Source organism: Martes martes, assembly GCF_963455335.1.
Source record: "Martes martes genome assembly, chromosome: 11".
Taxonomy (NCBI): Eukaryota; Metazoa; Chordata; class Mammalia; order Carnivora; family Mustelidae; genus Martes; species Martes martes.
In genome coordinates, this window is record NC_137899.1 from 40,498,306 (window position 1) to 40,513,787 (window position 15,482).

General features: G+C 34.1%; 1 protein-coding gene across 5 annotated transcripts in view; it reads left to right on the forward strand.

Annotated features, from left to right (window-relative positions):
- Positions 1-15,482, forward strand: part of PPP1R9A (protein phosphatase 1 regulatory subunit 9A) — a gene marked incomplete at its 5' end in the record, with an annotated part of 310,569 nt that overhangs the window by 207,302 nt on the left and 87,785 nt on the right. For all 5 annotated transcript variants that reach the window (XM_080818700.1, XM_080818701.1, XM_080818698.1 and 2 more), the window contains one exon: positions 13,259-13,394. In XM_080818700.1, coding sequence (XP_080674826.1) covers positions 13,259-13,394 — 136 coding nt within the window. The remainder of the gene's footprint in view (positions 1-13,258; positions 13,395-15,482) is intronic.

Consider the following 15,482-nt stretch of genomic DNA (forward strand, 5'->3'; position numbering starts at 1 on the left):
AGGCATGTGGCTTCTACCTTGGTCTTCTGGATCGTTAGCTCTGGAGAAATCCAGCTGCCACGTTGAGAAGACATTCAGACAGCTTTCTGGAGAGGCTTACTCAAGGAAGAACTTAGGCCTGCCAATAGCTAGTGCCAACTAACGAGCTCTGTGAGGGCAGCACCTTGGTGCGAGATCTTCCAGCCTCAGTAAGAACCTTGAGATACTTGCAGCCCTATCAACATTTGATTTAACTTAGTGAGAAGCACCAAGCCAGAACTGCCTCGTCAAGCATCTCCTGAATTCTTGACTCAGAGAAGATATGGAAGATAAAATGTCTATAAATTTTGGGATAATTTATTACATAAGTTAGAATAAAAGAGAGGACATCATTATAGACCTAACAGATAGTATAAGGATTGGCCAATATTATGAAGAACTTTATGCTGGTAAATAAATGATAAATTTCTTAGGAAACAATACTATGATGAAGTACCAAGGCTCATTCAAGAAAAAGTTGAGTGTGTGTGTGTGTGTGTGTGTGTGTGTGTGTGAATGTACACATGAAAATGAATTTAGAGTTTAAGTTTTCCAACAAAGAAAATTCCGGTATCAATTTGTTTGACTGGTGAATCTTACCACACATTAGAGGGAGAAATAACATGACTTCTATATAAACTTTTCCAGAACATAGAAGAGAGGACACATCTCAGCAACATTTATGAGACCAGCATTACCATCATATTAAAGTCAGAAATAGACATTAAAACAAAAGTTATTACATACCAGTATTGCTCATGAATGTAGATATGGAAGTCCTTAGCAAAAATTTGACAGATTGAAGTAAGGAATATATGAAAGGGATAATACATTATGGCTAAATGACATTTATTTTTGGAATGCATGTTTGATTTAATGTTTGAAATTCAACCTGTGGAATTTTCTATACTGATAGAAACATGGAGAAAAATCATAGGTTCATATGCTCATCTTAGTAGTTGGAGACCAAAAAAAAAAACTCAGGAAAACTTGAAATATAAGAGAATTTCCTCAATGTGATAGGTAAGTGAAATCTACAGCTAATGTCGTACTTAATGATGAGAGACCAAATGCTTTCTGTCTAGTATAAGAACAATGTTAGTATGTCCACTTTCGTCACTTTCTTCAGCCTTGTCCTGGGGCTTATAATTAGATCAATGAGGCAAAAATAAGAAATGAAAAGCCAAAAGATTGAAAAGGAAGAAGTAAAACTCTTTATTCACAGATGAGATGGTCATCTATGTTAGAAAGACCTAAGGAATCTACCAAAGATGCTACTAGAACTTCTAGTAAGTGAGTCAAACAGGGTTACAGGGCATAGGTTGATGTACAGAAATCAGTTCTGTTCAGTATACTTGCAACAAGAAGGAATTGAAAATTCAGATACAAAATATTTATGTTAGCATCGAAAACATGAAATACTTAAGGATAACCTTACAAAGATATGTTGACAACTTCAACAAAATATTTCTGAGAGAATATAAGGACTACCTAAATGATGAAGCAATAGACCATGTTCCTGGGTCAGAATACTCAATGTTGTTAAAATTTCAATTTCCTCTAAATCTGCAGACTAAGGTCAATCTCAGTGAAAATCTCAGCAAGATTTTTTGTAGAAATATTTTCTAAAAAGAACAAATTTGGAGAACTTTCACTGCTGCAAAGCTACACTCATCACAACAGTCTGGCTTAGGCATATGGATAGAAATCCAGTTTAATGAAACAGAAAAGAGAGTTCCAATATCGACTTGCACAGACATGAACAACTGATTTTTGACAAATGCACCAGAATAATTCAGTGGGGGAAATTATAGTCTTTTCAACACATGGTACTGGGACCATTGAATAACCTCATTTAAAAAAAAAAAAAAAAGAATGATGGGGCGCCTGGGTGGCTCAGTGGGTTAAAGCCTCTGCCTTCAGCTCAGGTCATGATCCCAGGGTCCTGGGATCGAGCCCCACATCAGGCTCTCTGCTCTGCAGGGAGCCTGCTTCCCCCCCTCTCTCTGCCTGCCTCTCTGCCTACTTGTGATTTCTGTCTGTCAAATAAATAAGTATTTCTGTCTGTCAAATAAATAAGTAAAATCTTTAAAAAAAAAAAAAAAAGAATGAGAACACTTGACCTTTGTCCCACAGTATATACAAAAATTAATTCAAGATTGATCATAGATCTAAGTACAACAACTGAAACCATAAAATTTCTAGAAAACAGGCAAAAATCTTTATGACCTTGGGTTAATCAGATCTTTTAAGACACAAAAACAAGGAATATAAGAGAAAGACATGATAAATTAAACTGCATCAAAATTTAAAACATTTGCTTAAAAAAATCCTTAAGAAAATGGAAAAGCGGGCTAAAGACTGAATATTTGCAAAAACAATTATCTGATAGAAGACTGTTATTTAGAAGAGATGAAGAACTCTTATAATTCAATAAGAAGATATATAATCCTATTAAAATGTGCAAATCAATTAAAGAGACACTTTACTGAGGAGGATACACAGTTAAGCACATGAAATACTGCTCAACATCATTAATCACTGAAGAAATGCAAATTAAATCCACAATGAGGTACTACTACACACTCACTAGTATGGCTGAAATTTAAAAGACTGATAATACTAGGCATTGACAAGGATGTGGAGCAAATTTAACATTCATTTGTTGCCAGTGGGAATGCAAATTAGCACAGCCATTTTGCAGAATAGTTTGGCAAGTTCTTATAAAGTTAAGCCTGTACCTGCCATATCAGCCAGCAATTCTATTCTTAGCTGTGTGTTCAAGAGCAATAAAAACATATATCTACCCAAAGACTCATACTTACATGTTCATAGGAGCTTTGTTCATAAAGCTAGAAATAACTCAAATGCCCTTTAACTGATAAAGGATATACAAATTGTATTATAGCCTGTGTAATGAAATATTTCTCCGCAGTGCTAAGAAACAAATTACCAATATATTCAACACAATATTTGACTGTCAGAACTATTATATTGACTAAAGAAGGCAGACAGAAAAGGCTTTATACTCTACTTTAAACCGCAAGCATTTAGGAGGCATTTTTGAGGCAGTGAAAATGTGCTATATTGTGGCTATTGTATTTGTGACTCAGCTGTGTGTGTATGTGAAAACTCAATGTATTAGACAACTTTAATTTGGTGAATTTTATTGTATATTAATTTGATCTCAATAAAACTGATTTTTTAAAAAATGTATGTTAATAGTTATGATTAACTTAGAAAGCACCATGCTAACTAATTATATTGATGGGAATGGGGATTTCTACTTAAGAAAGGCAGATGTAGTCAAACTGAACTTCCTCAGCAATATGTATATGTCATTATGCTATATACTTCTTTTTAAAAAATACTTTCCATTATTAATTTTCTACCAGAAAAAATAGTATCTATATTAAATTCTTGTCTGGACCCTTTTCTTTCTTCAGACATGGATTTGCAACATAACTTTTAAGAACTCATGTGTTTTGGGGTGTTATACCTTTAAATGGGACCTTTCTGATCTTGTTTACTGCTATGTAAATGACATAGTGTACCTATTGTTGTAAAACATATTGCCCCAACTTTAGTCACTTGAAACAACAAACTTTTTATCTCACAGTTTATAAGATCACTTTCCAGCTTTTTCATGAGACCCTCTCTACAGGGATGGCTCACAACATGGAAACTGGATTTCCCAGAGGGAGTAATCCAAGAGAGTATCCAAGATGGAACCTACCATCTTTTCATAACTTAATATCCAAAGTGACATTCCATCAGTTTTGTATTTTATTTGATAAAAGTGTTTAACAGGTCCCTCTTATGCTCCATGAACATCAGGAGCCAGAGATCACTTAGGTGCATTTTAGAGGCTGCATATTACGTAATGATCAATAACTGATTGATTGATAGACAGGCAGTCTGATCAATGTTGTACCGCAGTATAGTTTGTTTAATGACTACCCTCTCTTAAGAGGAACCCTGAAAAATTTTGAGACTATTTAGAAAAGACTGACCAGGATGGGAAGAGATCTAAACATTATTTCCTTGTAAATATATAAAAATTAAAGACTCTGCCAACTTTTACCTAAAATAGAAAATTTTAAGAAGACATAGTAATGATTGTGAAGTATTTGAAAGAGTGAACTGTGGGAAAAACTTAGGTATTCTTTTTAACTCCAGATAGCTGTCCTAGTATGAGAGGACAGCAATTATAGGAAAATGATGTTATAGGATAGCAGTTGTGCTTCAGTATGAGAAATTTCTAATAAATTGTATATTTGCTCTTCAGTGCCATTTACATTAAACTTTAAATGCTTTCTGGCAAGTACTGCTACTTATGGTCAATAACATTCATCACACTTTTATCCTTAGCATATGTGTTTAGTGAGTTTTTGACATTGAGCCATATGACACTTCTGGAGATGAGGATTTTGTAGGAATTCTAGTTACACATAATAAAAAATAAATTAATCTGAAGGTCTTAAATATTTCCCTATCCTTTTTGGAAGAGGTTATACTACTCAAAAGAAAATATAAATGCATGTTGAATTTTTAAAATAAATATGCACTTGTTTATTTTGGATTCCACATGGATATGTAATTTGTCTTTTTTTTTTTTTTTAAAAGATTATTTATTTATTTATTTGACAGGGTTGGGGGAGAGAGAGAGAGAGATCACAAGTAGGCAGAGAGGCAGGCAGAGGGAGAGGGCGAAGCAGGCTCCCTCCTGAGCAGAAAGCCTGATGCAGGGCTCAATCCCAACACTCTGAGATCAGGACCTGAGCCGAAGGAAAAGGCTTAACCCACTGAGCCACCCAGGCACCCCTGGATATGTAATTTTTAAATATGAAAGTTTTTTCCTAAAATTTTTTTACCTAAAATCATTGGTTTTCCATTTCAAGATTTCCATTTGAAGTACATTAAATCTTGAAATGTTTTTGCTTCATTCGCATCGTTTTAATAAGAGGTTTTGTTGCCATTACAGTACAAGGGGAAATTGAGAGTTTCACTTTTTATGAGTCTTGATTTTGTGGTTGTGCATAATGGAGTGTCATTTGTAATGAAGGGCAGTGAGGGCACCACCATGTTCATGGGAATTCTCTGTCCTTACAGATTTTGTGTTTACATTACTCCCTTGTTAGATAAGAGGAATGGGACCATGAGTATTACAACTTTTAAATTATTTAAATTATTTTAAATTATAACTACTTGTGATAGAAGATTAGATAAAAGATTAAAAACAGTGGAAATTTCAAAAAATGTTTTAAAGGGGACTTGGGCTTAATGAGACATTTTCTGGGGCCAGTATATACAGATTAGCTTTCAAAAATTTTTCCTTTAAATATTTGTATGCATAACTATTTAAACCTGAAGTTAGCTTTCAAATCAAGAAATTTCTGTTCTTGAGAAGGTATAGCATTTTTAGAAAATATTTAAGTTTACACCTATTATATCGCATATAATCCTTGAAGTGGCATGAGTTAGGCAATTTTTTTAAAGAATTTTTTAAAAGAATTTTTAAAGAATTCCAACTATTTTTGTTCTATATTAAAATATAGTTGTAGAACAAAGTTCTTATGATTAAGATTGGGTTAGATATAAAATTCATTTCAAAGAAGTAATGCTTATAGTTAGGTTTAAACATTTCAGATCTAGATATTTAAGGTCTAGCTTTTAAAAGCAAACAGGTTGGGACGCCTGGGTGGCTCAGTTGGTTAAGCGGCTGCCTTCGGCTCAGGTCATGATCCCAGCGTCCTGGGATCGAGTCCCACATCAGGCTCCTTGCTCGGCGGGGAGCCTGCTTCTCCCTCTGTCTCTGCCTGCCACTCTGTCTGCCTGTACTCGCTCGCTCTCTCTCTCTCTAATAAATAATTAAAAAAAAAAAAAAAGCAAACAGGTTGATGGGGGCAGGTGGGTGGGTGATGGACTTAGATGGGTTATAGGTATTAAGAAGGGTACTTGTTATGATGAGCCCTGGGTGTTACATGTAAGTGATGAATCACCAAATTTTAGTCCTGAAACCAATATTACACTGTATGTTAACTAGCTAGAATTTAAGCAAAATTTTGAAACCAAAAAAATAAAAGCAAACATTTTCCTAGATGAATTTAAAATTTTTAAATGGTGTAGAGTATGCTATATTAATCTAAATCCCAATATAGAAAGGAAAAATATGTAAGGGTACCCAAATACAAGAAGAGGCAAAGGCTTTGCTGTGTAGGACTTCAACCTCAAGATACTAATTGCAAATCTCAGTGAAAGCAGCTAAATATGCATTTAACACCACTTGCTCAAGAACAATTAAGTCAAATATTTTAAAAGCTATGAAGTTCAGAGTAAGGCCATAAAATGTCATCAAACGTAGAAAAAACTGAGACACTTTCTACAAAAATATTTAAAAGTACCATGGGATCTTATGATCCAAGACTCCAATATAATGAGAGTAGGTGATGTGTATCAATTTTTCTTTTCATTTTTTAGGTATATCTTATAGGTTTTTGGTGTGCGCACAATAAATATTTGTTACAGAATAAAATAATTGACTTTGTAAGAGCTAAGAAGTATATTCTACTGTAGCTTTTCCTTTTTTAGACTTGATTAAGTCTACATTAACAATTCTTTAGTATAAAACATTTGGAGTTTTGACATCATTTAAGCACCATTTTTGACTAGTATATCAGTTTTATTATCATAAATATCTGCAAAACAAGGCACTCATAACTCATCAATTTTTAACATAACCTCTCACATCATTTACAGTGAACATGTAGGATCTTTATGACTTCAATTCAGCAAATTGTAAATGCAATTTTATAGTTGTTTAGTTTTTGTTTGACAGCGCACCAGAGAATTCAATAAACTAATCCAATAAATCCTGTATAATTTCGTTGTCTAAACTGTAAAAGACAGTGCATGGACACTGCTCGGTCTGATAATAGATGAAAGGCAAAGGGGAAACTGATTTATCTGTCTTTCTCTATTGTATCTCAGCCTGAGGGAGTGAGGGGGCAGTTCTTATTGAAATAATTCACATCAAAACAAGATAATTGTTTGAAACACTAGAAACAAGTCATGCTGAACACATAAACCCTCATTTTGTATTTTAGGTCTAGCCTTTATTTGTCCATTATAACCTTAGAAAATACCGAATTTTTAATCCGAATGTCTATTACAGTTTGGCTCCTGTTACCTCAACCTTTATAACTAAAAAATAAAAAGATCAATCCATTCCTTGGGGAAGCAATGTAAATGAATTTAGAAAGTAACAGGAAAACATATTGTTTTCTTAAAGGATCTTAAAGGCTGATTTGACTATGTGTGTGTCAGAGACTATGTGTTTTAGTCAGAGATAATGTCTAAAATATAAATCATAATTGTGCATAAATATCAGTTAATTTGGTCACATGTGTTTAGAGGGACTGATTGTTGCTGACTTTATTACTTGTTATAGCTTTGAAGACTTTAAAAATTCAATTTAAAGGGATCACATGACCTATACTTTTGTATTTTGATGGTATCTAAAATTAAGGTTCTCAGAACTTCAATGCAAGTATTTTACCTTTGTGCTGTGGTTGACTCTCAAAAATGTACTCTGTTTTCAAAGCTAGTATGATTCAAATAAGAGGTAATTGGCACCAGTGTACACAGATAGTACTTAAAAATGCATTCACCCCATTTAGCTATTAATACATTATCCGGGTAGAAACAACAGCAAACATTTATTAAATACTCTCTAGGCAGTAGGTCCTTAGTTAAGCTTTTTATATGTATTATATAATATTTACTTAAGTTATTATATTCATTTTATGACAATCTGGAAACTAAGGATTAGAAATGTTAATACATTCAAGGTCACAGAGCCAGTTGAGTCATGTTTCTGGTTTAGTGAATTTGTCCTATCATAGCCTTTTCCCCTTTTGCAGACACTTTTAACCCCTAAATTTTACTATCACAGAGTATCCATAGTGTGAGTGCACAATTGAAATAATAATAACCTAATTTAAAATTTTGCATTTTCTTCTCAATTGCCTACGTGCTAGATCGTATACGTATTGTTACACAGCTTATAAACCCAGCTTAAAAATGGACCAGACACTTAAGAACATATAGAAAGGTAATTTGAATGTTACCCATTTTCCAAATGGGAGACTTTATCACTTTCATCGTCCCAGTAATAGTGCCTCATGTCCTTTCATGTCTATACCACATTTTATTCTTTTATCCCTCCTTTAGACACCTAAAGTAGATACCAATTTTCACATGAGGAAAGTAAGGCATGGAGAATAGTTTAATTCCACCTCTGGGTGCTTTTCCTCTGAATAGTACTTCTCAGGATGCCATTCTCCTCAGGCACATGTGAACCAAAAATGACAGCGGAGTACAAGGCTTTAGAGATGTGTGTAGCTAGGTGCTGTCACGCTACCCTAAACAGCTGCCTGAATGAAGACGTCAGCTTTAACATAATGCTTTAAAATCCATGAGATGGATTCTCTATTTGATATACGGTTAGAAATCACCTTTATTTCATAAGACTGTAAAGTGATTTTGAATACAAATGACTGTTGGGCAAATAGTGAATAACGTTAAGTGTAGGGACCAACTCAGAAAGCCACACTATGATTTGAGCAACTATGCCTTCATGGTTTAAAATACTGATTTCTTATGCAACGTGGGACAATACTTATTTCCTCTGGAACTTCAGTTGTACGTGTATTTGTTCCTTTCAGTTTTAGCATCACAAATAATTCTGGCTTGGAATTAGAGATCACGTTTTGAGGGCAGGAAGAAACATGCACGTTGTATTGGAGTTTTGATGTATTATGTAATTATACAATTTATTATTATATGATATGCTCTCATCATATAATTTGGGCTTTAAAAATAATCTCCTGCTCTAAAATTTCTCACAAGGTCTTTCTTAAGACTCCCTCATTCACCTCTAGAGTCATCAGCAGTACCAAGTCTTATCTTTTTCTCTCCCTGAATTGTGTTCAGAGTAATTTTAAACACTTGCCTTGCAGAGGAAATAAACTTCTCCATTCTTAGGGAAAACTGTTCAACTAAAAGATCTGACAATGTAATTCTCAAATGAGTTTAAGGAATTTATGACTCAAATGAATCTAAATTCTAATTTACCTTTTACTTTGAGCTTGGCTGCTGTTTTCAGTTAGTAGCATTTTGTACATTAATTTCTTCCTTCAAATTTCTGTCAGCTTTATAATAGGTTAAGTGATACTTCTTTAAACCCCACTCTGTTATGCATTTGAAGACACATAAAAGATCCATCTAGGTTTTCCCAAATCTCTCATTCTAGGATATGAGTTTCTTAATTGCTTTATATTTATATCCCTAGACATCATTTCTGACTTTTAGACTATTAACCAAAAATATGATGAATTCAAGATAGTCCGTATATGTCTAGATTATTAGTTGGGCATTGTAAAGGCTTTATGTACCTTCCATCACAGAAACCAAGTATCTCTGAATGAAATAGAAAAATAAACAGGTAAGAAAAGAAGAAATAAAAATGTCTTCATTGTGGATATGATCTTATATTTGGAAAAGTCTAAGGAATCTGTAAAAGTCTACTATGATTAATAAGTGAGTTTAGCAGGTTCACAAAATACAAGGCCAATATTCAAAAGTCAATTATATTTGTATATTCTAGCAACAAACCATTAGAAACAAATTTAAAAATCAGCACCACGTCCAGTAACTTGAAAAAACATGAAATAGAGATAAATTTAACAAACCGTAGCTACAACTTTGCACTGAGTGTTGTAGTGTATTGCTGAAAGTAAAAAAAATGTAAATAAATGCAGAAATGCACCAGGTTCATGGATTTCTGTGAACTATTTCCACAGATAGATCTAGAGAGTCAAAGCAATCCCAAATCAAACATCAAATGGGCCTTTAAAAGAAATTGATGAGCTGATTATAAAATTTATGTGAAAATGCAGGTAAATTGGAATAGTCAAAATAGTTTTAGAAAAGATATACAGTGTTCGAAAATTCACACCACCTAGTTTCAAGAGTGATTAAGTGTGGTATTCACACAAGGATAAGTACATCAGTGGAAGAGATTGGAAAAGTCCCAAAATTCAGCCCACAAGTATCTAGTCAACTGATTTTCAACAAATATGCTAAAGTCCCAAAATTCAGCCCACAAGTATCTAGTCAACTGATTTTCAACAAATATGCTAAAGTAAATTCAATGGCAGTAATGAATAGTCTTTTCAATAAATGGTGTGGAAACAACTAGTTATCCATGTGGAAAATGATGAAGCCCCACCCTTACCAAACATTGTGCATGAAAATTAATTTGAAAGATACAGATCTAATATGAAATTAAAACATTAACACTTTAGTAGGAAAATAGGAGAAATCTTAAAAATCTTACATGAGGCAAACATTTCTTAGATAGGAAAAAAAAAGACACAAATCTTTTAAAAAGTTATCAATTGAACTTCCTTGAAGTTCAGTTTATAAGACACAATTAAGAAAATTAAGAGGTTGGGGTGCGTGGCATGATCCCAGGGTCCTGGGATCGAGCCCTGCATAGGGCTCCTTGCTCCCTGCTCAGAGAGCCTGCTTCTCCCTCTGCCTGCCACTCTCCCTGCTTTTGGTCTCTCTTTCTCTTTGACAAATAAATAAATAAAATCTTTTTAAAAAAATTTTAAGGGGCCCCTGGGTGGCTCAGTGGGTTAAGTCTCTGCCTTCGACTCAGGTCATGATCTCAGGGTCCTGGGATTGAGCCCCGCATCAGGTTCTCTGCTCAGCAGGGAGCCTGCTTCCCCCTCTCTCTCTGCCTGCTGTTCTGCCTACTTGTGATCTCTCTCTCTGTGTCAAATAAATAAATAAAATCTTAAAAAAATTTTTTAAAAAGGAGAAAAGAGAAAAGAGGTTAAATTACAGACTGGGAGGGGATAATAAATAAATCAAACAGATACACAGACATTATTTGTATGTATGTATGTATGTATCTGTGTGTGTTTATTACATATAGTATACATAGATAAAGATATGCATCCAGAATGTATAAAGAACTATTACAGCACAATAATAAAAAGCTGGACAACCCAGATTTTTTTTAATTGGCAAAATATTTGAAAAAATATTTCACTGAAAAAGATATAAGAATGCTCAGTAAGTGCATGAAAAGATACTTAAACATCATTGGTCATCAAAGCATTGGAATTAAAACCATTATAAAGGTACCATTAGATATTCAGAGGAATAGCTAGAATTCTAGAAGACAGTACCAAGTGTTGGTTAGGATGTAAAGCAACTGTAATTTTCCTGCATTATTAGCAGGACTATAAAATGACCACTTTGAAAAATAATTTGGCAATTTCTTTAAAATTTGAAGATACTGTAGAATATCAATTCCACTATTAGTTATGTCTAAGAGAAATGAAATTTATGCCACCCCAATGACTTGCACACAAATGTAACTTTGCTCATAATAACCAAAATCCAGCCTAAATATCCACCAATAGAAGAATAGATAAGCAAATGTAGTACATCTGGTACAATGAAATACTATTCAGTAATAAAAAGGAATGAATTACTGATATTTACATCAGCTGGATAAGTCTCCAAAACATGGTGAGCCAAAGAAGTCAGACACTATGATTCTGAAACTCTAGAAAAAACAAATCTAATATGGGCCCAAGGTGAGGATGATTTCCTAGAAAGGGAAATGGTATATTTTAGGTTGATGGAAATGTGTATTTTTATTGATGTGGTGATTACAGCATATGCATGTGAAACTTATCAAACTGTGTATTTAACACTGATGTACTTTATCATGTGTAAATTATACCTGAATAAGGATGAAAATTATGTAATTTATAAACTCTACTTATACTTGATTCCCAAAGGAAAATAACTCAAATGATTAATGAGCACCCAAAAACGTAACTTCAAAGTCCTGTTTGGAACTATATAAAAATACTGCTATAAAGACAATTAATTTCTAGCATCTAAGCATAAAAATTTTGACTTGTAGAGCATTTGTACAGAGAATGGTGGTGTATTTCATTTAAACTTATGATCCAATACAGCAACATACTATAATCCAAGAACAACATCAGTTAACTATAGAAACATGATTAAACAAAGAGTCACAACCAAAATAATAAAATTAAATGATATATAGAAACTAAATCATGTGTTCTACTCATATGTTTTTAGAAAAATAGAACCATATATTAGTATGAAAAGATGTTAAGTGAATAGTAATTTGTTAAGCAAGACACAGTTTTGATGAAGTTGTATCCTAAGTGACTGCAGCTTGCAACAGTGAATGACTTCCTTGCTTTTATTTTATACTTTTTCTTACAGTAATTGATTTGAACAGATATTTCCCTTTGTCCCTTTATTTCTTGAAACCACACCTTTCCTCATAGCATCTCTTTCTTCAAAACTATGACCTCTTTTTATTTTAGCTTTTCTTTTCATTTTTTTAGGGTTTTTTTTATTTTATTTTATTTTATTTTGGTTTTTGTTTTGTTTTGTTTTTAGTTTTTCTTTTAAACAACAAACCAAAACCTGTATTTGTTTCCCCTTATTTCCAGAGTTACAGTAACTTAGCAGAAGTTAATGCCTCTTTATTTACCCACCTAAGGCATCCTATTCCTCAGAATGTTTTTGAAGCATTGTAAAAAGAACAGTATTAGGGAAATGATTCTCAAGTTCAACTGTACAAGAAATTAAGAGTTTGCTTCCACTTTGTAGGGCATCAAAAATGTGTGAAGTACTGTAGAATGGATTACATCTCTTTTGTCTTCTCCCAAAGTAACTTTTTTTTTTTCTTTTTAGAGAGAGCAGCATGCAAGTGGGGAGTTGGGGGTGGCAGAAGGAAAAGAAGAGAGAATCTTGAGCTGGTTCCACACCCAGCACCCACTGGAGGCGGGGCTGGTCTCAAGACCCTGAGATCATGACTTTAGTGGAAATCAGGAGTCAGATGCTTAACTGACTGAGCCACCAGACACCCCATTTTTTTAATTGTCCTTTACTTTCCCCCTTTCTTTTCCTTTAGGGTGCATCTGCAGTCACCTGTTCAGTTGCACAGCTAACCTCCCCTTCCATGCAGGCATACCATTTATAGTATATATGCAATACTATCTTCTTGAGGCTTGACGGACCAGACTGTGATGAGCTATCAAGCTCAGTTGCTTTTTTTTTTTTTTTAAGCTGGAGAATCCAACCATATTGGTCTCTTTTCACCTTCCTACAGATTTGTTATTGGGCGAGAAAAGCCAGGACAAGTGAGTGAGGTTGCCCAGTTGATAAGCCAGACGCTGGAACAAGAAAGGCGCCAGAGAGAGCTGCTGGAGCAGCACTATGCCCAGTACGACGCCGACGACGATGAGGTAGGTGGCGCTCACAATGTCCTTCTGCCTTTCTCCCCACTATGTTCCTCCTTTATAAAACTCTCTTTACTACGTAAAAGTAGGATTGGTTCTTTGCAGTTTGTCAGGGAGAATGTGTCTACAGTCAAACTCACAAAAAAGAAATATTACTTACATCTGTTATTAACTTATGAATCAAGTAATGGTATCCTGTTTACAGCATGAAGGCTTTGGGATCAAATAAGTCATGTTTTACTGCACCATTAAAAGAAATTCACTGAAACAAAAGAAGAGTAAAAACACCAACACATGAATAGTAACTGTCTTTATTGTTGGAATTTGGTGATTTTCTCTCTCTGCTTTGTATTTTTTCCATTTCTCCCCCAATTTTCTACAGCAAGTTTGTAACACTTTTTGAAAAAAAAAATTTTTTTTTTATTGAAAAAACGCACACGTACGTACACAAACACACACAGAAAAGTGCTAAAAACTGCTGGGTGTTTTCAGGTTTCTTTTTTCCAGGAAGAGAAAAACCTTTGGATCTGCTCACTGTGATTTGTGCTAACATAATGCAGAACAAAGCATTTCCACCAGCACATATCCCATAGAGCAGATACATATTGGAATAATTTTGTGTCCTGCTCTCTGTAGAAGATCAAGTAAATGAATAGAAGCTAACCCCCAAGTGAAAATGGCTCTCCGGAATCCTTGTGTGTTGTAATGTAATACAGATGCTGGTCTATTTCTAATTTAAATGCCAAATGTGCATTGATATAATGGGACAACATCCTTTATTATAAACATGTTTAAACATGTATGTGTTTCATATTGGCATGTCAAAAGACCTATCAATAATTTAATCTGAGTATTTCATACTCCATAAACATAGAAAATATTCAGGTAAAACATATTATTTATACCACCTGATATAAGGACAGTGCAACTTTATATGTTCAACCTCTACTCATCTGAATATATTCTTTTTCCAGAGCCCTTTGTTGGTCTCTAGCCAGGACATAGTGAAGATTAATAAATAGACATTGAAATATTTTCATGTGTTTTTAGTCTGGAATGTTTTAACCCAAGTATATCTTAACTTTTTATGTTTGGTAGTTCAGTGTAATTTATTCTCCATTTATTATAATAGACAACTAAAGATGGTGTATCTGCTAAGTTTTGATTGGAGAATAAACATTACAAAGTCTTCACGTGAATGAATTCGTCTCCTAGAAGTCTATTTAGTTGATTTAATTTTTTATTTGCAGAGTCCATCTGAAATGGCAAGTATTTTTTTTACTATACTGAGATATAATGTACGAAAATGTTGCCTTGGATTTAGAAATTAAAAACGATTTCCTCCAATATTTAAATTTTCATCTTAGCCTTCAGTTTCTCTGTGCTAGTGTTTTGTATTTTATCAGAAACACTGATTTGCTTTGGCGGCCAACCTGTTTTTAGGATTGTAGAATCATTCTCTGCGTTCTCTGTTTGGTTTTTACCTGCTGGCTCTGCTAGAAAGAATTGGGTGTGAGATTCAGGGGTTTGGATGACATCAAGTGGAAGAAGGCGAGGAGGCCAGGCTTCGCAGTCTGTGGGCCTCCGTGTCTTTGGCTTTGAGATTGGGCTAAAATTTCTGCACTCTTTCTAGCTTTTAATGTTCTGTGAGTGTGTGAAATAAAACATCAAGTCTCGCAAGGCAAGAGGGAAAATAAGATAGTTCTTTAAAGCTCTCCTGGTGAAAATTTTAGATCGCCTATTCCATACTCCATGCTGCTTCCAGTTAGGTTGAGGAATTGATCACATTCAGGCCCAGAGGTTTTCAACTCAAGCCCCTGAAGCTTTTTGTTTGTTTGATGTAATGTTTTCTCTAATTTAGTCATTTGAGTCAATGCAAAATGAATATTTGTTACTCAACTTTTATACTTAGGAGCACATCATATGCAGTTTTGTTTGTTTGCCTGGTTTTTATGAGGAAAGCAAAGTTGGTTGTCACCTGAGCAGATATTTTCAGGACTAAGAAAGGTGAATAAATATCCAGTGCCTGGCACTTGGCAAGATGCATTTCCCTACATGATTTCATGTAGTCTTTACAGCACACAGAAGAGGTGT